Below are 25,895 nucleotides of genomic sequence, written 5' to 3'. Positions count from 1 at the left end.
AAAAGGCATTTGTTTTGAGGCTGAAATATCAAGAACTGATAAAACACACACACACACACACACATAGAAAGAGAGAGACAGAGGTGAACTGGGCTCCTCATGACCGAATTTGGGATTGGATCCAGCTGGTTCGCCAGCAATGGATCTCAATGCTCTAACACTCCCCATTTAACTCCTATCTCATTCCCTTGTCGTGGAAGGAAAAAAATATCAAATCGGAGAAAGGTTTACAACTTACAACTCTCCCTTTCTCTTCTCCCTCTGTCTCCTCTTGCACTTTTTCTCATTCTCTCCCTTGTAAGCTCTCTCAATTTCTCCCTCTCCCTCTCGCTCTCTATCTCTCATCTCAAAGATACCCTCCCATTCCCCCCCTTCTCTCTCTCTCTCTCTCAGAGACACCCATTGTCTCCACTCTCCCTTCTCTCACTGAGCTTTCTTTCACCCTCTCACACAAATGCTTGACCCTTCCGTGTCTCTCTCTAAGGCCGACGGGCTATCTAGTCACAACGACAAAGGCCAAGGAACCGCCCTCCTTAGAGGTCCTCCCTAAAGATGTCTAGGATATGGTAACTTGTGTATATAAGATCCTTGGCTTGAATGACAAAGTTGAATGGGCATCCATAGTAACCAAGTGATCATCATTACATCATTCTAAATTAAAAGAAAAACCAAATAAAAAACAAGGAACCACCCTCCTTGGAGGTCCTCCCTAAAGATGTCTAGGATATGGTAACTTGTGTATATAAGATCCTTGGCTTGAATGACAAAGTTGAATGGGCTTCCATAGTAACCAAGTGATCATCATTACATCATTCTAAAGTAAAAGAAAAACCAAATAAAGAACAAGGTCATTCCCATTGCTTTTGGTTTCGCGCTGAGGTGGCCTTCGCTTCGTTGGGACGAGCTGGTCGAGATGTGGTGCCCAGTCACTCACATCGGTGAGGGATGCGCTATGCCACATGTCCTTACCCTGAGAGTACTGCTTTAGCAAAGCTAACGGTAGGTCAGACAGGTCTTGGACCATCCTTTCATAGGCCAGACCAGCCACTTGGCTTACTACTCTAAAAAATTTATTTTCTTGTACCATGCTTATTTCTGCAACATTAGTGCTTAACTATTTTAGACTTGGTATTTATCATTTCAAGGTTACTATTTATCCTGGCCATATTGTTCTTTATCACCGCATGCTAAGTGTTTAATCAAATGTGAAAGGTCGGAAGTTAAAGTTGAGAACTCGCTTTTTCCATTTATCCAGTAGACTATAGGTATTTGTTATGGCAATGTTACTGTCTACTGTGTAAGGCTAACTATTTATTCTGTAGTTATCTCCTTACCTTTCTTCATTGCTATTACGAAGAAGGCTTGATTTGACTATCATGTCTCCAAACTTTTGCAGCTTATTTCTGCAACTCTGATGCTTACTATTATGAACTTGGTGTTTATCACTTCAAGGCTAATCTTTATTCTAGCCATGCAAATCTTTATCTCCACGTGCTAAGTGTTTGCTCAAATTTGGAAAGCAGGAAGTCAAAGATGAGATATTGCTTTTTTGCTTATCTAATAAACCATAATTTTTCACTAAATCTATCTTACTGTTTACTTCTTAACCCTAACTTAAGTTATCTCCTTTTATTAGACGGGGTGGAGGGATGTGCAAAGAAGGCAGTGGGGTTATGCTCCTCGGCTTCTTGAAGAATTTTCTTTTGCTAGTTTAGGGCTTCTTCAAGATCTTGAATCTAAGGTTAGAAGAAGTCCATTGTGAGAAAGGGAAGAGATTTCAGAGAGAGATGTCAAGAGAAGGAAGGAAAGGAAGGGGGAGGAGGAAAGATATCAAGACAAGGAAGGAAAGGAAGGGGGAGGGATGAATTCCTTGTCTCCTCTCTTGAGGGAGGGAGTTCGAACAAGGGAATCGGAGAGAGAGGAGGGAAGTAGAGAGATCTTAAGACAAGAGAGGCAGATCTCTAAGGAGAGGAAAAGAGAATGGTAGAGAGAGTAGCAGAAGAGAGAGAGAAAAGGGGGAAAGAGATTGCAAAGAAAGGAGAAAGAGGAAGAGAGAGCAAGGGAGGTAGCGTAAAGAAAGGGAGAGTTGAATGCCCTCTTCAATTTGACTTTTTTTTTCCTTTCATAATAATAAAGGGAGTCGGGGAGGAGTGAACGGGAAAGCATTAGAACATCGAGATCCATGCCAATCCACTGGCTAAGGAACTGGCCAGATCCAGTCCCAAATCCGATTGTGAGCCTAGTTCACATATATATAAATATACATACATACATATAAACACATACATTCATGCATGCATATATTCGAGATAATATGTGGATGCCTAGACAACAACCAAGATAAGGTCGGTCTTAATCGGATGATTGGAGGCCTGGTAATGATGATTTGAGCTATTGGACATGATCTATCTCTAAACTGTCAAAAACTCATGATTTGGATATCCCTAAGATATGCATTGCTTATGCATGCATGCATGCATTCCTATGTACATACATACGTATGCACATACATACACACATACATACAGAGAGAGAGAGAGAGACCGCGTATGTGCTAGTTCATCTGATTGTGGAATTAACTTCTTGGCTATATGTGTGTTAATATTTTTGCCTGGACTAGCTTTAAGAATGTTGCATTGCCATGCCTTATCACTGCAAGAATATTTGCTCGTGTACAAATCATGATGCATGCGGATGAATATGAAGTTGTTGACTACCGCTACCATAGATTAACAATGTGCATAGTCCAACTATCTATACATATGTTCGTGCACACCTACATGTCTCTATGTGTGTGTGTGTTTATGAGAGAGAGAGAGAGAGAGAAAGATTTAGATCTTAGCTAATATTCTCTTGAGAAGAGGGGTTCCAATCCTACTAGTGCAAAATCAATGATTTGTGTATAAATTGAAGAACTACGTTTTTTGATTATGATCCCGATATTTAAATACTCAAAAAAGACAAAAAGTATCTAAGTTATCTTACATATGCTGATTGAATTTGCGTCCTAATATATATGGCAGATCATATTAACAGAGAATCCAAAACCCAAATCTTGCTTTAGAACATAGATTATCATGTCTCATTAAATCATCCACTTTTGAATGATATATGCATAAGAATTTTTCAACATTTGATTTTGTCTTGACATAATTTATGCCTTGTAAATTATGTTCAAAGTTGTTGATTGATCTTCAACTTAAATAATCTTTGGTTTTGCACTTTTAGGATAGAAGCCTCAGTTCCACCAGGAGGATATTAGCTCAACCCCTCTAGCAATATTACAAATAAAGTAGGTATCCTCCTTTACGTATCTTGTGTAAGCGCAACCTGTTTAAAAGGATGACACCAATAGTGTAGCACTCATTTCTGTGGGAAACCCTTCTCATAAAAATTCAGAACAAACACATCTAATAATAGAATAAGTTGATTCTAATATAATAATGTTTAAAAAGAATATTTAAGGGAAAAAGGATTTCTTGCTTTTGACTAAGTGTTCTTTTCTGTCTTTCTGCATGTGTGCATGAGTGAATGTGCATATACTTTAAGAATCAGAAGCAAGTTTTTTTTTCCAATTTCATTCTAATAAAAAAAACACCATATGTGAATGTTTAAACTATTTACTAAAATATGTACATAAGTAAATATTTGCATGAACACCTAAACACAAGCACATTTCTGGTTTAATTATTCTTAGTTTATATTTAATGTTACAGGCCATGAACAAATGTTGCAACATCAATAAACCAATATTGTTGAGTTATATTAACTCATTACTCTGTTAGGCAAAAGGTTCACCACAGAGTATTCACTCTTAGGCTAATGAACACCAATAAGACCTCCCAAGTCCCAACACAAAAAGATTGCCCAGGATTGAAAAAGATAATAATAAAAATGAGCAATAAAATTAAGGTGCAAAGACCACAAAGGATACTTTTTGTCAGCTTCTAGTATCTTAGTGAGATTAACCTCATTACTCTTGATGCGGAAATTGAGTAATTCATCAATAGAACTGAACCAAGCAGGATGAATTCATTATGGAGGGAGTCTACATGGTGGGGACTATTGCCCAGGTCAGGCAGTTAGATTAGACAAGAAAGCATAACAGGTGAGGGCTCAAGGTCCCTGAGATACATTTTGATATGATACCAAGATACTTTCAAGTTATGGAAAAGGAAAAAGAAAAGGAGCCAAATGGCAGGTCTGTTAAAAGGGAAAACAATGAGCATCTCTCTAAGAAAACTCAACTCAGGCACAACATCACCCACAATAGCTATGAATCATACCAATGAATTGGCACATAATGTAGAAGATTAAAAATATGAAAACAGCCAGTTTATTCTGTTTAAATCCTCCATACCAATGGTGACCTCAACTACAATGCAAAGCCCAATCAGGCCCCTTGATATGTCACAGCAACCTGACCTTTTCCAATGATGAATTCTGCAATACTCAACTTGTTATATGCATCTTCAGAATGAATATCCACAATAGTATTACCAGACTTCATTCTTTGCATGTGTGGCATGCAATCCCAGCAAGATGTACCAGATTATACAGAGCCAATTACAAGTGCAATTTGCTCAATGATGCTAACACATGGGAGCTATGGATATAGTCAACTCGCTATACATCAACAAAGTTATTCTAACTGATGCTTAAACTACCAGTCATGCCACCACAGTAGAATAACCTGACCCGAGACAACTCTATTTTCAACTCCCTACCATAACACACTCTCCGATCATAATTTCTTCTGTTCGACCACAAAAATAAAAGGAATTACGCTGCTTGATTCTTTTTCACAAAATGCTGCTACCATCTTATTAAACAAGTTAACATTTCCAGATAGAAAGGATTAGACAAAAGTATCGAAGTAGATTGAAGAAACCAAAACAAACAACTATCATAGCTTCACTACATATAAGTGCAATAGTGAATTCTTAATATTCAGCATGCGCATGCCTATTAAACTTGAGGTCAAGATATATTATGTCACCATGATCCTTAAATTGCTCCATATCATGCAGGGGAGCACTGTGGTGGGGCGCGTCGGTCGGCCGCTGCTCACACCAAGCCTATCCACGCCTTGGCCACTGACTTTGGCGTCCTCCTTGGGTTTGGATGATGCCTCGATCGAACTTAGGCAATGCCAATGGATTTGCCGATCGGAACTCCTTGAGATCTTTGTCGAAGGATCGGGATTACTGGCTGCAGCTTACCCCGAGGCTTGCACAAGAAGATCGGTACCCTTGGAATCCTTGTCCAAGGATCGGGATTACTGGCTGCAGCTTACCCCGATGATTGCACAAGTTGAATCAACACTCAAGCTAAGGACAATGAGAGGAAAGATTGTTGATTCGATTCCAATAAAACAAGAACAATCTGGTGGGGGATTGACTTATCCCAACACTAGCCTAATCTAGCGGGTTTATCCCACATTAGCCCAAGTTTTAGACAAACCTAAGGCCGAAATACATAGGCACAAGGCCTCCCAAGTCAATAGGCCGACACACTCTTAGGTGGAAATACAAATGCTCAAAGATGTCCTCAACTAGTCCTAACCTATCCCTTAAATAGACTCAATACAAGAGCAATTCGAAATTCAAAATTCAAAGACTCAAACTGAAAAGGAAATGATGGCTGGCTCGTGCGCATGGGCGCAGTCTGGTGGGGGCGCTCGGACAGCGTGCGTTGGTGGGCGCGCACAGTGGGGGCGCCTAGATGGGCGCGCACTGGCAGGTGTGCGCGGTAGTGGGGCACCAGGCTAGGCGCGTGCATGGGTGCACCCGGGCGGACGGGCGTGGGCGCACGCTGGCAGGTGCGCGCGGAAGTCTCGCTCGAATGGGCGCTGGCAGGTGCGTGCGGAAGTCTTGCTCAAATGGGTGCGCACGTGGGTGCGCGCGGACGGACGGGCTGCATCAATGCTGCATCAATTCTCGGTATGAGGGGTGTACCGAATTTCGATATGCCAAACAGATCCCGTATCGAGTCTACTGACAATGCACCAGCATAGTACATGTATAGAATCTGGTACCGAGACTGCAGACCTTACCGGGTATGGCCTATTACAACCCAAAAGAATTATCTTTTCGCCTTTTTCTCTTATATTTTATTTCTTTAATACTATACTTTTGCAAAAATATGGTAAGTGCATCGATTAAATGCTTGAGTGATCCAATTGGATGTGCAATTTATTTTTTTAATTACTAATGTAATACAAAACTTGCAATAACCGCACCACTCCGAAAAACTACATGCACATAGACAATACAAATATATGTAGGTTAACAGAGACTGTAAATTAATGAATAATATTGACGATCCTAGTGCATTGAGATGAATATCTAGTGCTAGCATTGATTTGACAAATGAACAAAGGAAGTGTTGAGTGTTGTTTAGTGTAATTTTAGGTGAGATGTTTTGAAGACTAAAATATACAGCTTTTCTCACTGGATTTTTTTCGGTTTTAGCAGTGTATGGTTGAAAAAGATTTAATAGAGTTTAAGATTTGAGAGATACCTTAGCATTTAAAAGTTGAAGTTTTGACCCAACCCCAAAGGTCTAGAATTTGAACTAAAGACAAGAAGTCAACTCTCATTCCTAGTAAATTCGAATTTTTGAGTACTTTTATTGAACTTGAATAGGTCGTTTTACATGCAATACTCTTAGTAAACAAAAATAAAAGAACTAAAACAAAATTCACTAAAATGGTAATTATGTAATTAACTTTGTTCTATTAGTCTATTTGTTGGTCTGCTTGCTCCCAGATTGTTCCAACCTTCACAAGGTGGAGAATAGGAAAAATTGCTTTCTAGGGAGTATCAATCAACAATGGACAGCACTGATGAATACTGATGTAGTGCCGGCACACTTGATTTTGATCCTTTCTATAAATCAATGGATGTAAGTTCCATTCATATTTAGTAAACACAACCTGTATATTTTAGAGAAACTTTACATGGAGATGTAGATTGAAATGATAAAAAAAACGTAGAAAATGAACTTACAAACTCAAAAGAGAAATAAAGCACAGAGTTGGGCTTACAGAATTACGAGAAAAGGAAATCAATGAAACTGCTGCTGTAACAACAGGCATTGGTTTAGTTGTAGATGAAAGCACTGTCTGGATGAAGCCTGGTATGTTGGTAAATGTTTCCTGAAATTTTCCAGAATGGGCAACAATAATATTGTTACATATTGCATAAAAGGGAACAAGATATTCAATGGACAAAACATGTGTCAGCAAAAAGGAAGACCTATCAAAGAAATAATAAACATGAAACAGAATAGATAAAAACAAAATGTAACCTAAAAGATGTTCGAGATTTTATTTTTCAGAACATTTGATACAAGGACTTGATAATTATAGGATAAATAAGTCTCATAATATGCAACATGGATAAATGTAAAAAATCAGCACAGCATCTGAACTTGACTAATATAATAGCACTTAAAATTCATTCATCTCAACTGCATTGATGGAACAATAACCAAAGCGAAGAAAACATTACCAAACAATTTTAGTTCAACTGGTTCTGGATTAATCATACAAATGTACTCTATGGTAGCCAATAGTTAATGTATCAGAATGTATCATACAAGAGGTTGTATCTTTTATACATCTCACCAGAATAAGAACTATAGTAACAAATGGAAGGTTTAGTCATGTGTCGATCTCATTCTTAGTGAAGGATTAGAATTCTGCATTAAGAGAACATGCCAAGCCAACCTCAAATAGGAAAAGTCACTCAAATAGCAGGAAAACAAAGGGTTATCCCATGATTCCATGTCTATAACAAGCTATACAGATCCTATATTGCAGTTTTCCCCATCCAAGGGCAAACTGGAAAGTGTGTTTCGGTTCTTTCCTGGACAGGAAGTTAAAAAATATTTACATGGTGAAAGCATCTTAAAACAATATTCTTTATTACATTGTCATTTCCTACTACGCCTAACACTTCCTTAATTTATGCACTCTCAGCCTTGCATTACCTGATTTTTCAGAGGCCTGATTTTTCCAGACATCTCTTAGAAATCATCTCCACAGTACACATCATATGATCCTTAGCTCTTTGAACTACATGTCATGCACAATGTACTGATTCATACAACTAGAGTCATATAACCATTCGGACTATAACTTTAGACCATGCAACTATGTGCTTATTATAAGCAAGTCAAGTAACCTAATGGACTTAAAAGATTACACGGAATGCTATGCATAAAAATTATAAGATCATCACATAAGGAACATGTGAATGTGGAAATTAATCTTGGCAGAAATTAAGAGATTCATATTATGTTCACTACTCAGCTAGCAACTAACACCAGAAAGTCTGATAAACAAGTAATGAATATTTGACAATGCTATTAGCAGGAACCAAAATTACCTCTGATAGATCTGCCAGAATGGAGTATACTATATCAAATGCAGAGCACACAGCAAGCTGTACATCTTCAATCTCCTTTAGCTCATAATGGTGACTGATATACAATTGCTATTTTTTCAATTGAAAACAAGAAAAAGCTCAGAATTCAGAATTTAATGTGTATGCACGGCAAAGATTAAAAGAACACAACATTACTGACCTCCAATGCTTGCCTTGAAATACACATAACCTGACAAAGAACATTGTGCACTGAGGAGTCATAAATTATAATGTCCCGAATCATGGATCCAAGTTTATTCGGAACGTGGGTTGCTTTTATGCAGCTTTTCATCACTTCTAACACCTACTTAAAAGCATGTATAGTAAAATCAAATCATTTTTCAATGACTATTGACATGGTAACCCAAAAATATCATGGTCTAACATGTAAAAATTCATATATAGAAGTTTCAAAAATAATAAGTGAAAAAAATCCAGCACTTAACCACAAGATATCAAAAAATGTAATCAGCAGCAAGCACTAGTCAAAACTCCCAGAGAAAAAGAGTCGAACAACAAAAATAAAGATTTATATAGATAGATATAGATGGATGGATGGATGGATGGAGAGGGGGAAGAGGGAGGGAGAGGGGGGGGGGAGCAAAGAGGCACCTTCAATGTCACTTTCCAGCGATTATACTTCAACTTGTAATTCCAATGCATATGATTAACCAGTACATATTGAAGAGAAAATACAACAAAAGCAGAAACCGTAGTATCGGCTGCCCCTTTTCCCACAAGTTCAACAGTGAAATCAAGCACTGCATTGACACAGTGAATTATCAAAGAAATGAAGAGATAAACAAACAAATGAACATAAAATAATGATTCAGCTGAAATATATGGAAGAATACAAGTATGCATTATCATATAAAAAGCATCATCAGTAATTTATAAATCTGAATTCTGTACATGCTGTCTGACAGTCCTCCCAAATACACCCCTGAGCTCTCCAATCACCCTACGGGCGTCCTAATACATACACTTTTTCTATTTTTACTAGATTCACCTTTCTGGATTTGGCACATTCTCCCTCATGAAAAAAGAGAAGTGAAAAAAATAAAACATAAGGATACCTTTATTTATCTAAAATCAGATTGAGTTTAATTCATTTCATCTTATGTGCATCACACACACCAAATGCAATGCAAATAACAAAATCTAGTCTAGGATATTTGAATTCTTTGGCCTGCTTGGATACTTCGTTGTCATGTTTGCAAAGACATCTCCTAAGATGAGAGCTGGCCAAGGCAAGGAGCCGGCATGACAGAGAATTGGGGACTGCTAACTGATAACTGAACCCCAAAGGCACAAATTGTTAAGGAATGAGCCAACAAAGTATCAAAAAAAAGTGACCCAGATCACACACAAAGACTAAAACTAGTGCAATAAAACAGTCCAGTTAAGAAAATAAATGAGCTACTTAAAAGGGATTTGAACTTACATCCTCTCGCAAACTTTGCTTTGATACAATGTTAACCATCAAGTAAACCTCAAAAGTTCAAGTTGTTATGGAATAAGTCAACAATGTATATCCTGCTTAACACATCCCCATCTCCCTCTTGCACAATAGGCAGGACCAAATCAAAAGTTCAACTTGTTAACAGATGAGTCAACAATATATATATCAGGCTTAACACACCCCCTTCTCCCCCTTTCACAATAGGCAAGGCCAGATGCACTGATCTGCCACCCAATCCCTAGTGTTACGGTATACCACAAATCATCTTTCTATATAAAATTTTATATCCTTCCGGGACTCCACAATCAATCAAAGACTCAAATCCCAAGCCAGCTCCCACTACTAAAGGGAGTTAGCTTGGAATATCCTAGTTGGACATCCAAATAAGACTTATAAACCATCAAGCAAACTGATGCATTGAGATCATGTCAATATTTTCAAAAAAACAACCAGATTAACATATGCAGAATCAGTAACAAAAACTGTGTCAAATTAGACCAACTTCATCAGAAACCAAACCAACAAGAAACAACACAAAAGGGAAAAAAAAGGTATGGCTTGCTAGAACAGCATTTGACGGACACAGAAAGCTATATTGTATCTTGTTCATTTGTAAGCATGGTTCAAACAATAAGATTTAATATTTTACATAGGTCAAAGCAAGTTTGCATCGGATGCAAAAACTTTCAAATAAAGCTAATAAACAAATGTAATCAAAATCAAATAAAAAGATATAAGGTTTGGCTTGCTAGAACAACATTTGATGGACACAGCAACCTATGTTGTATAGCACAATAGCAGTAACATGAGCAACAATATATAGCACAAGACTGCAGAAGGGGATAAGCTGAGAACAAATTGTAAAAGATGAAAATGTGCCTGAAGTTGTCAGTTGGAAACAGCCCTCACTTTCCCCATCATCCACCAAAAGCATCCTAGCGAGCCCTCCTGAAAGCAACCACGTGCCACTGGAAAAAAAAACTGCATGCCTCAGAGAATAAAAAGAAGAAGAGGAAGATAAATATAAGGATAACAATGTCAGAAGTATCACCAAATCAGCAAGTCACAGTTCTCCAACAAGGGAATCAAATACAATGGAATACATAAAGGATAACAATAACAATAAACATGAGCCATAAGCAATGGCTCAAAGATGCGAGTGCAACAAAGAGAGGTATGTGATGGGAGAGGGATAGAGTAAGAAGACTAAGCAAACACTGGGGAAGAAGATAGGAGAGGAGGTGTAGGTCGTGATTCCAAGATCATGGAAGAATTAACTCATTGATCTTTAATGAAAGGAAACCTGAAGAGGATGCACCAAATGATGTGAAGAAGCCCATGAGTATGAAGAAAAGAACAGAAGAAGCATTCACCTAGCAAGAATACGAAATCAAATGTGACGGTTCAACATAAGTGAGAATGGCTTCATTTTAGAAGAAGTAGGGCATGCTACTAAAATGAGTGTTGAGCAGTTGAAATACATAAAGATGCCTTCCACTTTATATGACCAATTTGCCCAGGCATGTGACAACATAAATTGGTGGACAATGTTATGGTAGGAAGGGCTCGTTTGGTTCGCGAAAAAAGAAGGGGGAAAAGTGTGGTCAACGGGAAAGTAATAAGATGCCTCTTGTTTGGTTGGAGTTTTCAAAGGAGAGAGATGGAAAAGTTGTATTCCCATGGGAATATGATTCTCACATTTCATGGAAAAATCTTTTCCATGAGAAACATGGGAAAGTTACTTTCCATGAGGCGGAAATCACTCCATCTTAATTTTTTCCCAAAAAGGCCCTTCAGCATTAAAGAGGCATTAAAGACCTAACTTTTATTAAGGATATAATAGGAATTACACAACTTTTTCAGGAAAGTGGATGGTCAACCAAACATAAGCACTCTAAAAATCTGTCACTTTTCCATGTTAAACCAAACATGCCAAAAGTACATTCCCAAGCATTCTCTTCCTAGGAATCTTCTTCCCAGGAATCATATTCCTAGGGGGAGAAATGCTTCCCGTGAACCAAACGAGCCCGAAGTAATAACACTGACCCCAAACAAGGCATGTTCATGCACATGATTAAACTAAATACCATGATAGTTCAGCCAAACTGGGTTTCAACATAGCTAATAAAAAACATGCCCTACTAATAAAGTTTGCCAAATTGCAAACATAGTTCATCAAAGTGGAAATTGCAACAATACCAAACCCTCTCGATTTTACCAACTCTACACTGGGGAAGGCAACCTAGCCTTTGGCACAAAAGATCAAATTAACACAAGATAATCCACAAAGTGTCAAAGGATGAATGAACCCTAACAAGTTTCATAGCCCTGAATGAGTCTTATGCAACAAAAATTAAGAAGAGAAGGAACCATCCAATGACAAGCAATCAAATTACAAACAGAAATTAGACTTGCATATAAAATACCCTAATGAGATGCAAAAAAAAAAGAAAAAAACCTAAATATGGGGTAATGGAGCCACACCACGAGGTAGGTGAGAGAATCCAATATCTGTTGTCAACTACAAAGAAGAGAACACATGGAGCAAATAGTAATAGGAAGGTGGCATTAAATGTCATATGTTCCATGATCAAGAGCATGATTCTGAGATCATAGTAATATACAATAGCAACAGACATAACAGAGAATGCATCAGCATAATAGTTCGCTAGAATTTAAGGAAAAGGTTGCCCATGCAAATGAGAGCATTTTCCTCTTACCACTCTTCAAAATTAAAAAAAAAAGAAAATATAGGGTAATTTTTTAAGAGAGCTATTATGTATTATAAGCATTGACATGGAGAGGTGAAAGGACCCTAAAGCCAAATAAGAAATCAGTAAGTAATTAGGAATATTAATCAACATTATTTAAGCACACATGATCAACATCAACAATAGCATATGGCCTTATCAACCATTTAGCTTAAAAAATTGATAACAATAATGTTTGGGCTTGAAGCTCACCTTGGTGAACCATGTAATTCTGATGAGAAGACATTTGACTTCGATGCCACCTCAATAACATAAGAAGGAGCACTACATTGACATAAAAGCAACATTACCATCAGCCTAAAATATTTACACGAAAGATTATAAGCAATGTCATATATATATGCACATATATAAAAAGGTGTATATATAGACATATATAAGTGCCTCCCTCCATAAGTGTAATAATTGATAAATTATTAAGTATTTTAAAAAGGGATTCAAATGATGTAAAGAATTGGTAATAAGAACACAGAGAAGCAAGGAGCAAATATATGATTCCAATATTCATGTCACAAAAGTAATAGCATTTCCTGTTCCTTCATAAAGATGATGTGAAACGTGAAAACAATTGATAACCAAGAAACAAGGTTTGAAGTACTGATACCACTGCTGGTACTGGCCGGTGCATGGTTGGTACAAGTGCTGCCATGCTTCTGTACTGACAACTAATATGTGGTGATAACCCAGTATGATACAGGTATGTAACCTTTTTTATTTTTTATTTTTTATTTTTTATTTTTTCAGATTTGGTGTTGTTTAAGGACTGTAGTGTCGTTACAGTGTTTCTAGGGTCAAAAAAAAAGGGAACATTTGGAGTGTTTATTGTGCTGATAATGACACCTGCACCAATTTAATGCTTTTCTGTTTTTTGCTAGTTCTAGGGTTTCTTCTGGTTTTCTATTTCCAGGTATTTTTCTTATTATTTCCAATTTTTTGTTACTTACAATTTCTTTAAAATACAACAATTTTGAGAAAAATTTGTTTTAACAATAAAGTGCATGCGATGTTCATCGCATGCACTTGATTCATGCCTTCAAATAACATAGGAAGGTTTTCAAAATTTTAGCTTATTCAAAAATTTCATATGAATGTGTTATTTAATTAAATTTATAAAGTAATGATACAAACAAAGAACAGGCCAAATGAAAAATATTTCTTCATTTTTAAACAATATGAATATTTCAAAGATTCTACTTATTCAATTATTTATTTTTAAACAGCATAGTTTTGTTACAAAAAAGGATTGCTCTTTTCATTTTGTGACTTTCAGTCATTTCTACATGGCAAAGAAAAAGGAGCTGTGCGGTGTTTACCTTCCATGTCAATAGTTTTCTGCTTGGAATTGTTAAGCCACTGCGATTAACAATGTCTTTTTACATACATGCAAAAAAAAATATTTACTCATTATCGTGTCCTAGCTGTATTGTATCCTACCTTTTTCAAAATTTACCATATTGGCATGTCCGCATCAGATCGCATATATATCATGTACCTGTATCCATGCTTCATTGGTCAGCCACCCGGTGGATGCTCAAGCCAACTTCAAATGCAACTTGAGCTCCATGCCAGTTAGTACATATTTATCTCTCTCACCCCCCCCCCCCCCCCTTCTCTAATCCAAAAAAAAAAAGTTATCAGCAGCTTTGTTCATTGCATTGGTGTACTTGAAATGCCGGCACAAAATGTAAGGAAAATTGCTAATTCTTTTGGCAATTTCAATCATTAGCTACACGAATTGCACAGGGAGCAACGGTGCTTTCCTTGCAAAGTGCAAAGAGGGTTAGCTTAATATTCCAGCTTAATAATGGTAGAAGTGGCTTTGGATCGTTCAAACCTTTGTATGCTATCCAACTAACTGTGAACCTCCTTACTAACTACACACTAGATCACATGCTCTATTAGTGAGAAAGGACTCAAGACCTAGTCCAACCTGGTCTGCCCTGGATCGGACATGAGAGAGATCGGGTCTTGGGACCCTATGTCTCTCTAGATCAGGTCGTCCCATTTTGTCCCACAGGACAGATTGGGACTGATGCATCTTAACATTTAGGATGGCTTGGTGTCCCAGAACACTAATTTTTAAATTTTTAACTTTTATTTTTTTTTTATTTTTCTATTCTTTCCTGTTTTAATGGTTATCTAAGACTAACCCAGGATCATACCAATACCATACCAACTCAGCTACAAGCCTTGGTTAGAATCCTTCTCTAGTCCAACTATAAGACATACTCTGTTGCTGTAATGTTCTAGAGGCAAGCTTGACAGCAAGAATCTGTGATGAACATCATAGATGGCATTATAATTATATGATTCCATTTGATCCATATTCCATGCGTAGGCATCTATAGAAAATTAAAACATCCATGATATCAGTAGTCGTCTCTCCTGAATCCTGACTACAGAAAAAAGAATATATAGGTAGATTGCTTAAGTGGTGGTGGAGGTGACAACGAAGATGATGGTGATTCCAGTGGCAGCAGCAGTATCAGAAATAATGATAACGACAAAATGTTTGGATATATAGTGGAAAAGAAAAGATTCAAGAGAGCATCACAAGGAAAATGCCAAGTACAATAATTTAAAAACAAGGTTCTACATGCCCAAGTAATGCGAAAAAAAAGACATTAAGTAGAACGGGCTCTAGCATGTCAGGTTGGGTTGCTACCTCTCAACCCAGACCTGGACTTGTAGAGGATTTGCGTTTAAATTTTTTGACTCAAACCCTCCCAATCCAATGATTGCATCAAGTCTGAGTCCAGATAGTCAAAATTTAATAAGACACATCAGGTCTACAGGTTGGGTCAGAGTAGGTCAAGACTAGTACTCAACCAAACATTCAAATGGGTTTAAATCACATGTAGATCAGGTAGTCCAGTTCCAGGTCCCAAATAGAGAGCAATATTAATTAACTCGGTTCTATTCACGCCCTAATCATAATATTAGCAACATAATTCCAAACTATAATTAATTAATTTTATAAAAATGTGAGGAGTATAAGAGTGAAAGTATGCATTGTATGCCAGGTAAAGAACTGACTTTGGATCATGTCCGAATTTGGTTCAAGTTGGGTGTACAAAAATCAGTCCCATATCCATATCCTAATATGCAATATGATTAGGTTAGTACAATTTCACTAGGCCCAAAGCCAAAACTTTTGTTGGGTCTATTTTTGGACATCTACTGGCCGATAGGTCATTGGATCTAGATTGGGCACACAGGGTTCAGGTCGGGTTTTGTCCTTGGGTCCTAGTGCTAGGCCTGATCTATGGTATATAAAATATGCGGTACAACATTAAAATCCACATCACCCATAATACTATCATTGTGAATAAACATTTCTAGTCACAGTTACAAATACATAAATCTGCAGGAGTTAGATCATACAACAATCATGTATTTTGGTGGCTAGAGATAACAAAGTTATCAAACACAACAATAAGTTCATTATTATTATTATCTTTATAGATACCAATAGAAAATCACAACAGATAGGGAAACATTAATTCAAATAAACGGAGTAAATTTATGTGCTTTCAGAAAATAAAGACATGAATGAAGATCAAGATGTCAGATTGTTCTCAAAGATAAAGCTTACCACTTTAACATTTCTGCCAATATACTGAAACAAAGAGACACTATACCCACATTGCTAATATCTTGGACTATGCTGAAGACCAAAGCACAGATAATCTTGACCAAATCAACCCTAAAAGACAGAAGGAATGTGAAATTCCATAAGTGAAAGCAAATGATCAACATGAAACATGTTAAGCATATTCCCTCACCTCACATCATTTTCGATTTGCACACTCCACTTAGAAGCTTGAACAGATGGAGATTTGCCAATTTTCATCAAAGCAAAGCACAAAGCCTACAGTACATAGCCATGGGGAAAAATTAGGAAATATAAAGAAATTAAAAGGGAAAATTTGTAAAACAGATACAATTATATAACCAAGAATAAGATAAAAGGGAAAGATATCAAAGCATCTTTAAACAAGGAAAATTAATGATAAAAAAAGTAAATATAAAACCATGAATAAAGTGTCAATTGGCAAAATGACAGCATGATATGCACAAAGCCAGTACATTACAGATATGCAGCATTGGCACAAAACTAGAAATAGATCAGTGCTTGGTCACAGACGCAATGCATGCCAAACACTGGCACGGAACAAAACAGCATGATATGTGCCATGCCATTGCTAGGCTAGCATGCCACCGAGAGGCAATATCTTAATATGCTCAACATATTTTTCCAATATAAATGGCATCAGTAACCTATAAAAAGATGGTACTATGTGCATATCAAGTGCAACTATTCATTTGCTTCTACCCATTGATGATTGAAGCTTAATAGAAAAATTGCAAGACTCTGAAGAATTTTATTATCAGATGTAAAGCAAGCATTAGTTACTTGACATACATTTGGTACAAGTAAAAAAACAAGAAACAATCTTCAAACATGATAATGATTCAGGCTAATAAGATAATAGATATTACAAAAATATTAATAATAACATTTTGTTAAAATCTTACAATTCATGACTTACAATTCAGGATCTCATCCTTGGATCAACATCAGTTCAGAATATATGATCATGATCCAACATTATAAATTAGTTAGTCCCTTTGATTATGAACCAACTTGATTCGATTATGCTTTTTACATATTAAATCATGTGTCAGCCCATTTTGTATAATTTATTAGACAATATGGCTTTTAAATTACTTAATATTAAAAAGTCTTGAGTGGTAAAATAACCAAACTTGTTATCAGAAATCATAGAGTTCAAATAAGAGACAAATTTCTGTATTTGTGCAATCATATGCTACAATATTATCCATGTTTTTCCTAAAGTATTCTTCCTTAAAGGATAACTGAATTGACATATGCTTCATAAATATCTTACATATACCACGAAGAAACGCGCACAACCTTTGTTCCATCAGACATGCTAATATCAGCTCATGTTTCAGGAACTAGACTCTTTACAAGTATGCCTTTTTATTCTCCATTCATCAACTATACAATGAACTTCAATTTTTTCACATTTCCTTTATGTTTTAAAAATTTTGAAAGAATATTAAAAAAATACAATCTCCTACCTGATCCACGGCTCAATCCAAATTAACCTCACTACAATTTACGACTTGATCACCTTAAACCAAATAGAAAGAAAAGATTATAGCTTTCACCATGAAAACTAAAGGCTCATTAAACACAAAATATTAATGTATCATGGAACTTTTTGTTCATTTTTTACCTCTCACCAAAGACATATATATATGTACATGAAATACATGCATACATACATACATATATGCACACAAAAAAAGCCATACATATATGTACAGTTCAATTCCTATCAATGCAACTTTCTGATAGGCCACCCCACTTGAGAATCCAAACCATTAATCATGATTTGAAGTGTTTAAAATGCCTCAAAACAAAAAGTAAATGTTTTCAATATTTCTTTACCTACGCATCAGTTATCCAGTAGACACAAACAGACAACAAAAATTATGAAGGTTTAAAAACACTACGGGTCTTACAAATTCAAGATCCACACCAATAATCATTATCGACACATATAAAACACATGCAGGACAAAAGGTAGCATGTTTAACTTTTTTAGCCCGAAAATATAGTCAACGTACTGCATCATGCAGACATGATTGTTTATTTCCTGACTCACTCAGCACTCAGGTAAAAACTTTCTGAACATTATGCTAGATAATGTAGATTGCAACTGACAGGAAATTCCAAAAATAAATGGTCTATAACAAATTTTGGGCAGTTAAAATCAGGGTTTAGAGGCATAGAATAAAGAAGGCCACAATATATGCAGACAAGAAAACAAAAAGGTTCATAATAAAGCGCTGGTTTGACAACTAAATACACACTGCCTTCTTCAACTCGATGGGAACAAAGCCCGATAACATATTAGAATACAATGCTCTATAAAGCTCTAGTTTATAATAATCACATATCCAATTTATCATTATCTTTCCATATGCATATGCAAACAAACATTCAAAAATGCAAACATATACAAATCAAATATATGGACGCATGTGTCAGAACAAGCGTGAACGTGTGATGAACATGCTTGCACCATGATACATGGGCATGAGTAGAATTGGCGGATGACTATGATTTGATCATTTCTAAGCCTGTTAAAATCATGGTTGCAAACATCATTTTAAGATGACTATGATTTAAAATGCACCAAGTTGATAAAGCATCATAGGAAGGCCAAATAAGGAAAACAAAGCGACTCAATGGTCATGTAATCCCCAATTACCTTGTTAGACGACATCATCCGATGAAGCAAGTTAAGAGTATGAAAGACTTCCTCATAACTATATAAATGGAACTCTTGAGCCAAACGTAAGAGTAAAAGAAACACTCCTGAGTGTGCACACTACAAAATATACAAAGTATGTCAGAACAAGTGCAACGTAGATATAATGAGTACGCTTTATCGAGATTCCACATATAGTGAAATAATCAAGTTTAGCAAACTATGGAAAATTCTCTGCGCATATAATGGTGTAAAGGCACAAATATCATACTACCAGCAATAAAATGGAGCGTAGCACTTCATCACAAAACCATGCAATATCCCAAGGCTGGTTGGAAGATCTTAATATGGAATGGATGGCTCAAGTTTTAAAATTTCATCTGTATTTATCAGTAAAGTAGGCATATGCAACACGCCCAATCGATAAATCTTGATCTAGTGATCAAAGGATTGCTGTAACTGAAGAAATGAACAAGAAATATCTGACTCAAGATAAAAGGGAATAAACAAAGGTCATAAACTTTCAAACTATACAAGAACAGATATTTATAAATGGAAGTTCAATATAAACTGACAGAACATACATTGTGTACCATCTTTTCAACCACAGCACATGCATATATGTATATGTATGTATGTCTACATATATATATATTCAAAAGGACCAGTCTGGTTTCACCAAAAAAAGAACTTGTCTGGAACAGAATACAATATGCAATTTAATTTGAAAATTCACACAATTATTCATGACCTAAGACACTTGAAATTATCGAGGCGTCTTGTTTATGCATCAACTAGTCATAAAATGCACAGTTTTCAGGCATTAGATACACTAAAAATTTACGAATTCAGATCACTGATAAATAGGTAAGAAACACCAGAGCATTTAATTTTTAGTTTTTGGGGGTGTTGAATATTTTCTAGACCATGATAAGAGGTTTGGAACTTTGGATTCTAATTTGCATGACCATCCAGAAGCAAGATATGCACACACAGGTGGATACATTGACAAATACAGATCCAATTTATAATATAAGTAGGGAAATGCTTCTTCCCACTGTGACAGAATTTGAATTATCAACAACTAGTATGATGATACATATCCAATAGGACCAATACCAAGTTACTGTAAATTTTTCCTCCCTCATCTTCAGTTTTCCAATAATTCTGATAACTGATTAGCAAACAAAGAATTGTTTTCCTTTATTAAAACATGATATATGCTACAACAAGGTAGGGAGGATTTAAGCCCAAGTCCATTGAATTCACATGATAGGCCCTTTGAAACAAGATTCCACTCTGCAAAATTTATAATGACTAAAACCTAAAGTGAATTGTCTTGCAGGTTTCTTAAATAAGCATCACATTGTCATAAGATGGATGGTACCAATTGTCAATAGGATTAGATACATACAAGGTAGGCAGTATCATAAACAATCAACATGTTAATCATGACCAACAACACGACAAAAATTCAGCATGTTTGGGCACTTCCAAACAACATATTGCATTGTAGACACCCAGCTTCTCACACCCCAGAAAAAGGTTAAAGTGTCAACAATGCCCCGAGATTCAACACCCTGAATTAGGGCCTACTCATGATGCATTACCCTTCACATGCATCATAGTCACTGATTTTACAGGAAAATGAACCTGGTCAGCGCAAAAACCCTAGTGACAGTGAACTTTAGATCATCAGTACGTACTTACGATGGGGTTTCCCACCATCAGTAGTCAACTGATGGTAAAGATTCACAGTCAGATGGCTAGGGCTGTCTTAATGCCTGGAAGCAACAACGGCTAGCTAGTCAGTATCCTTTCAATGGCACCACTTTCACCGTCGGAAGGAATTTGTGGCCTATTCGGCCTAAAACTTCCCTAAGTTGTTTTTTACTTCATCTTAACAAGTTTTAACGCGATTTTCACCACTTCTGTTTAGTTCCAAATGGGAAAAGACGCAAGCTCCAGGACTCTCCTAAGAGCCCTATACAACAACCAAGCCCCCAGGGCCAAAGTCAATCCTGGAATTTCCACAAAAATCCTCTCAAGGAGCCCTGAGCCTTTGCAAGAGCAAACTTAGTCCCTTTGTCTCTCTTACATATTCATATAGTTTCGGGCATATTACATAAGTTTAGCCCCTTTATTTTTCTTTTCAGAGTTTTTCAGAAAGGCCAGGTGTCCTAATACCTCAATTTCCCTGCCAAATCCCCAGGTATCTCAATTATTTCTTTTTTCAGCTTTTAGCTTATATTTAGTTTGTTGCACCCAAAAAGGTCCAAGTTCTCTTACACTTTTTCTCCTAGGCACTTTGAAACCCTTAGGCTGGGTATATCCTAGTCCTATGGAGGTTGAACCTGCATCAAACATCTCCCATGGATGGGATCTTGGTGTCTCAGAAGCCAAATCAGTATCAAGTGGCGAACACAAGCAGTTGGTTCATAATAGGATCCTGTGGGCGGATCAAGTACTATATCTAGCAGCAAACCATTGTCCAGGAGTGTAGGGCAGCACAACCATGTTCTCCACACATTAGACCAATATATCTTTCCCTCAAAAGCTATCAATTTTATAACCACTCAACTTTTAACGCCTGATTTTTGATTTATGGGAATGTATTGTACATATCATGATCAATACTTTTGGTTTTCAAGTAGATCATCCAATCATGTAATTTGCATTAGTGCAATTCAAGCTCAAAACTATTAGGTAAGAGAGGATGGATAGGTTTCCTTAATCAATCAATTTATCTACATCTATAAATGTATATATGTGCATGTGTATGTTTTTCATGTATATCGGCACACTCACAGTGTCAGTATGCGCATATCATTGCATGTATATATATGATGCAACTTATATCCTATTTGGTAAAGTTAGCATAAATAGCCAATTAAACCAAGATCAAGGAGCAAGGGAAGTTTTCCATCCACAGCAAGCTCTCCTCAAGTGTTGCACCATCATTGGAAATCCAAGTTGCCAGCATTGGCCTCCCTAAATACATAGGTTGCTTACATAGTCAAAGGGACTGAAAATCACAAAGGAATGAAAACAAGCCCAGATATCAAGTAATCAAGGATGGTACTCCTCATTTAGGCTTCGGATACATGTTGATCCATGAAATGCCAGTAGAAAAATTGCCCTCCAACCAAACCTTGATTGTTTCAGATTTTATATAGCAACAAAACAAGCCTTCCCAAGCCACCCTAAGCCCTTCCATAGGGATGACCTTTGATATCAAATGTTTAGTGCCAACAACAACAGTTCTTGGCATTGCAATTTTTGATGACAGAAAAAACCCAGGCATTAGCATTGTTTTGCTTAACAGATCCTTCGGTGTTTTAAGTTTTGAGTGCAAGTACAGCCAGCCTAAGGTATGAAGGAGAAGGATGGGGAAAATGAGTAATTTGCAGAGTACCCCATGCCCTAGGGTAAGGTTTGAATGGAGGCTCCAAACTTAGCAAGGGAAACATAGGCATTCCAAAAAATGAATTAAAGACTCATCACTTTCCATCATAATAGCTGCCTGTTGCAAGCCGCCTAAAGTAACAATATGGTGCGACTTTCGCAGCAGCATATTGATCCCTCCTAAGGCTTTGTGGTCAAACATCTAATGAGGCAACGTTCGCAATACTGTTTCATGCACTTGTCATACTAGCACTATGTGGTACAGTGTTGATACAAGTTGGTTTGGAATACCAATACTTAGTATGGCCCCCATACGGTGTATGGTTCAGTACCAGTATGGGACAGCATGCACCAATACAGCGAGCCATACGAGCACAAGGACTATAATCAATCATTAGTTAGATGAGTCTGTATTGCTAATTGACTGCTTTCAAAATAGCACATTATATTAGGGTTTGAGTTATGCTCTTGTTGGTCGCCCCACAAAGATCATGCCATGCATCCTTAATAGCTCCCTTTTGGCAAGTTCGCATAATGGCATCTGCCCTAGTCCATTTCCACCAAAACAGAAACACATGGATTAAAATTTTACTTTTCGAAATCTACAAAATTGTGGTTGATCTAGTTTGGACAATAGATTTGGGCATACAATTCAAAAGTTGTTGGCATGAACATTCGCTCACATTCACTCTTTACCTACCAATCCTACTAGATTCAAGGACCTCCAACTAGATTCAAGGCAGGAATCTAGGTCACAAACCCCCAACACAAACAAGAGGTAATAAGATCATGGTCCCAAGTTTAACCCTCCAAGATTACTGATTAGATCATCCACTTCCATCTTCCTAAAAACTGAAGTTAGTTGCCAACCAGCGCAGACTAAAAAGATGGCATCTAAGCATCCATGTGTCTATGCAAGTTCATGCACGATGGTATCAAATAATTGACAAACTTGTACAGTCACACAACAACCAGTACAGGTGCAAAAGGATGAAATGATTCAGACATGTAATGATGCACTATAAGGAAACAGGGATATGTGTTCAAACTTCAAAGCAACTATCTGTTATTATTTAAAATCACAAAATGAGATCTCGAGTATAGTAAAATGGCAAATGAAAAAATGGTTAATATCTACAGCACCAAATTAAAAAAAAAAACTTTTTAGTCCCTTACCTCCCAACGGACCAGTGCAACATTTGCATCAATAACTTTCAAAACTTGCCCACAGGTTCCACTAGGAATTACGAGACCATCAATGCCAGGAATGTTAAATTGATGCTGAATCTCTATGATGTCATGAAGGTTCACAGCACCAGAACCACCAGGGATTTCAAACAGAGTTGTTATAGCGCTCATCTTGTCAAGGTAATTGTATCTGTGAGCACAGAAGAATAAATGAAGAAGAAGAAGAAGAAGAAGAAGAATTAGAAAGGTGAAAAGAAGTAATACAACGATCCAACACTACTAACTGAACTTTTAGTCACAGAACAGAAAAGATTATCAACAACTCATTACACAGTTTTTATTGACCATTTAAATCCAGTTGAATGCAAACATCGCTATCCACTAGAAGTAAATGGGCATACAATAATAAATCAGTGGTTTAAAATCTAAAGAATAAAACAGAAAGGGAATGGAATTTCTTCCTTTTGAAGTAAAAAAAGGAACCAAATGTCAAACAACATATGAAGATTTTTAATGATTCTCGCTGAACAACAGACAAAGCTAGCTCTTGGCTACAAGGCTAATTTAGTAATTGGCTTTAAAACAAGCACATTACAGAAGTAAGAAATTATGTCAATGTTATAAGGCAACCACTTCAAAAACCAAAGTAGATAACATAAGCATCCAGCAACTTTATCCACTACCAAGCAAGCAAGAAATCTATAATGATCATGATGAAGTCCAATATCTCTTACAAGGGGACAAATATAGATAAACACGACAATTAAAGACCAAGAACATGATTATTGTGCAGTTAACATACAGAGACAGCAAAAAAAATAAAACTGGCCACATACACACATTCTGCAGGCCAAATTCCTTCGCAAAGTGCTGACAACAAGCGAACAAATTCAACAATACGAAATGGATATTCTCTCTCTAGCATATAAAGGACAGAACGAATTGGACCATCAACAAAACTATCCCTGTCCCAGAATTGCATGGATAGTGATTCCTGAATCATTAGAGAATGACACCAACAAAGAAATTAGCAAAACTGATGGCCATAGAGAGAATGATTGTCAATCACTGAACTTTATGCGCTCAAACCTCTCCATTGTATATTTCGCAAAGGATATTCAAGATTACGTTCAGAGTGTTGTCCTCCACCTGGGAGAGAAAACAGTTTAGCATACCGAGTTTACCATAAGAAGAATTTCATTCAGTTGTGGATACATTACACAAGAAAAAGTTTTCCACATTAAACGATAAATTTGTTCCATCTGCAAATAAACAAACTAAAAAATACCTGATTTGACAGCTCATAGGAGGCAATAAACGCTGAAATGAATGTTCTCAAGACGTTAAAGAAACCGGAAACAAGGCCCTGGAACATTAGTTTTACAAGTACTTAAAATATAATATAAACATGGCACCAAACCACAGTCAGGATGTTTCAAATCATACGGCTGAGATCAGCATGACAGGAATAATCAGAATGAACCTTAATGAGTAAAATGAATACTTGCTAATAATGTGAAACTAACTTAATCAGAAGAGAATCATACTTCTAATATTTGGAGCATGATAAAGTGGACCATAGTATTCTATCTATTTTGGCTGGCTTACAATGGCACATTACACTTAACCGAGAAAATTACCAAATTACCTTTTTGAGATAGGTCGACATGCAACACTCATACAACTTGTGATCAACTATGCTCAGCCATTTCCAGTCCAGTGCCAGCCATGAACCAGGCTAGGTGTGGAGAATGGCCAAAATCCATTTGCAGCCCCAAGTGTGATTTCATTGAAGTCAAGTAGAGGTTGTCTTGAGATTGAAGTGGCGATATATTGAGTTCTTGATCATATAAGGATTGTTTTTCTATCTATTGGCTGGCTTAAAATGGCACATTACACTTAACAGAGTACATTACCAAAGTACCTTTTTGAGACAGGTCAACATGCAACACTTATGCAACTTGAGATCAACTATGCTCAGCCAATTCCAATCCAGTGCCAGCCATGAACCAGGCTAGGTGTGGAGAATGGCTAAAACCCATTTGCAGTCCCAAGTGCGATTTCATCAAAGTCAAGTACAGGTTGTACTGAGATTGAAGTGGCAATATCTTGAGTTCTTGATCATATAACGTTTGTTTTTCTAATCATAAGTGGGAGATCAGAGCTACAGCTCAAACACATGCATGGACAGTCCAACACACAGGAAACATATGGGTGTATCACCAGTAGGGCACATGCTAGCAAACCAGGGCAAGCTCCAATACACTAAAGGAAACAGTGAGGCCCACTCACACATATGTGAAGATTTTGGCATATATTCACAGTCAAT

General features: G+C 36.8%; 1 protein-coding gene across 12 annotated transcripts in view; it reads right to left on the bottom strand.

Moving 5' to 3' along the window:
• The window catches only part of LOC103706141, a 74,235-nt gene that overhangs the window by 26,154 nt on the left and 22,186 nt on the right, over positions 1-25,895 (bottom strand). For 11 of the 12 annotated variants that reach the window (XR_001879399.3, XM_039117604.1, XM_017842543.3 and 8 more), the window contains 13 exons: positions 24,855-24,932; positions 24,656-24,715; positions 24,403-24,560; positions 23,555-23,756; positions 18,974-19,093; positions 16,451-16,536; positions 16,261-16,371; positions 12,858-12,929; positions 10,774-10,862; positions 9,045-9,193; positions 8,593-8,736; positions 8,394-8,501; positions 7,049-7,159 (listed from right to left, as the gene is read on the bottom strand). Coding sequence is in view for 11 of the 12 variants with exons in the window: in XM_039117604.1 (XP_038973532.1) it covers positions 7,049-7,159; positions 8,394-8,501; positions 8,593-8,736; positions 9,045-9,193; positions 10,774-10,862; positions 12,858-12,929; positions 16,261-16,371; positions 16,451-16,536; positions 18,974-19,093; positions 23,555-23,756; positions 24,403-24,560; positions 24,656-24,715; positions 24,855-24,932 (1,488 nt within the window). In the remaining variant the exon portion in view is untranslated. The remainder of the gene's footprint in view (positions 1-7,048; positions 7,160-8,393; positions 8,502-8,592; positions 8,737-9,044; positions 9,194-10,773; positions 10,863-12,857; positions 12,930-16,260; positions 16,372-16,450; positions 16,537-18,973; positions 19,094-23,554; positions 23,757-24,402; positions 24,561-24,655; positions 24,716-24,854; positions 24,933-25,895) is intronic. The other variant, XM_026804308.2, reaches the window with a different exon arrangement.

This window comes from Phoenix dactylifera, chromosome 2 (assembly GCF_009389715.1).
Source record: "Phoenix dactylifera cultivar Barhee BC4 chromosome 2, palm_55x_up_171113_PBpolish2nd_filt_p, whole genome shotgun sequence".
Taxonomy (NCBI): Eukaryota; Viridiplantae; Streptophyta; class Magnoliopsida; order Arecales; family Arecaceae; genus Phoenix; species Phoenix dactylifera.
The sequence above is the reverse complement of the archived record's forward strand: the minus strand, read 5'-3'. Positions and strand labels throughout refer to the sequence as shown.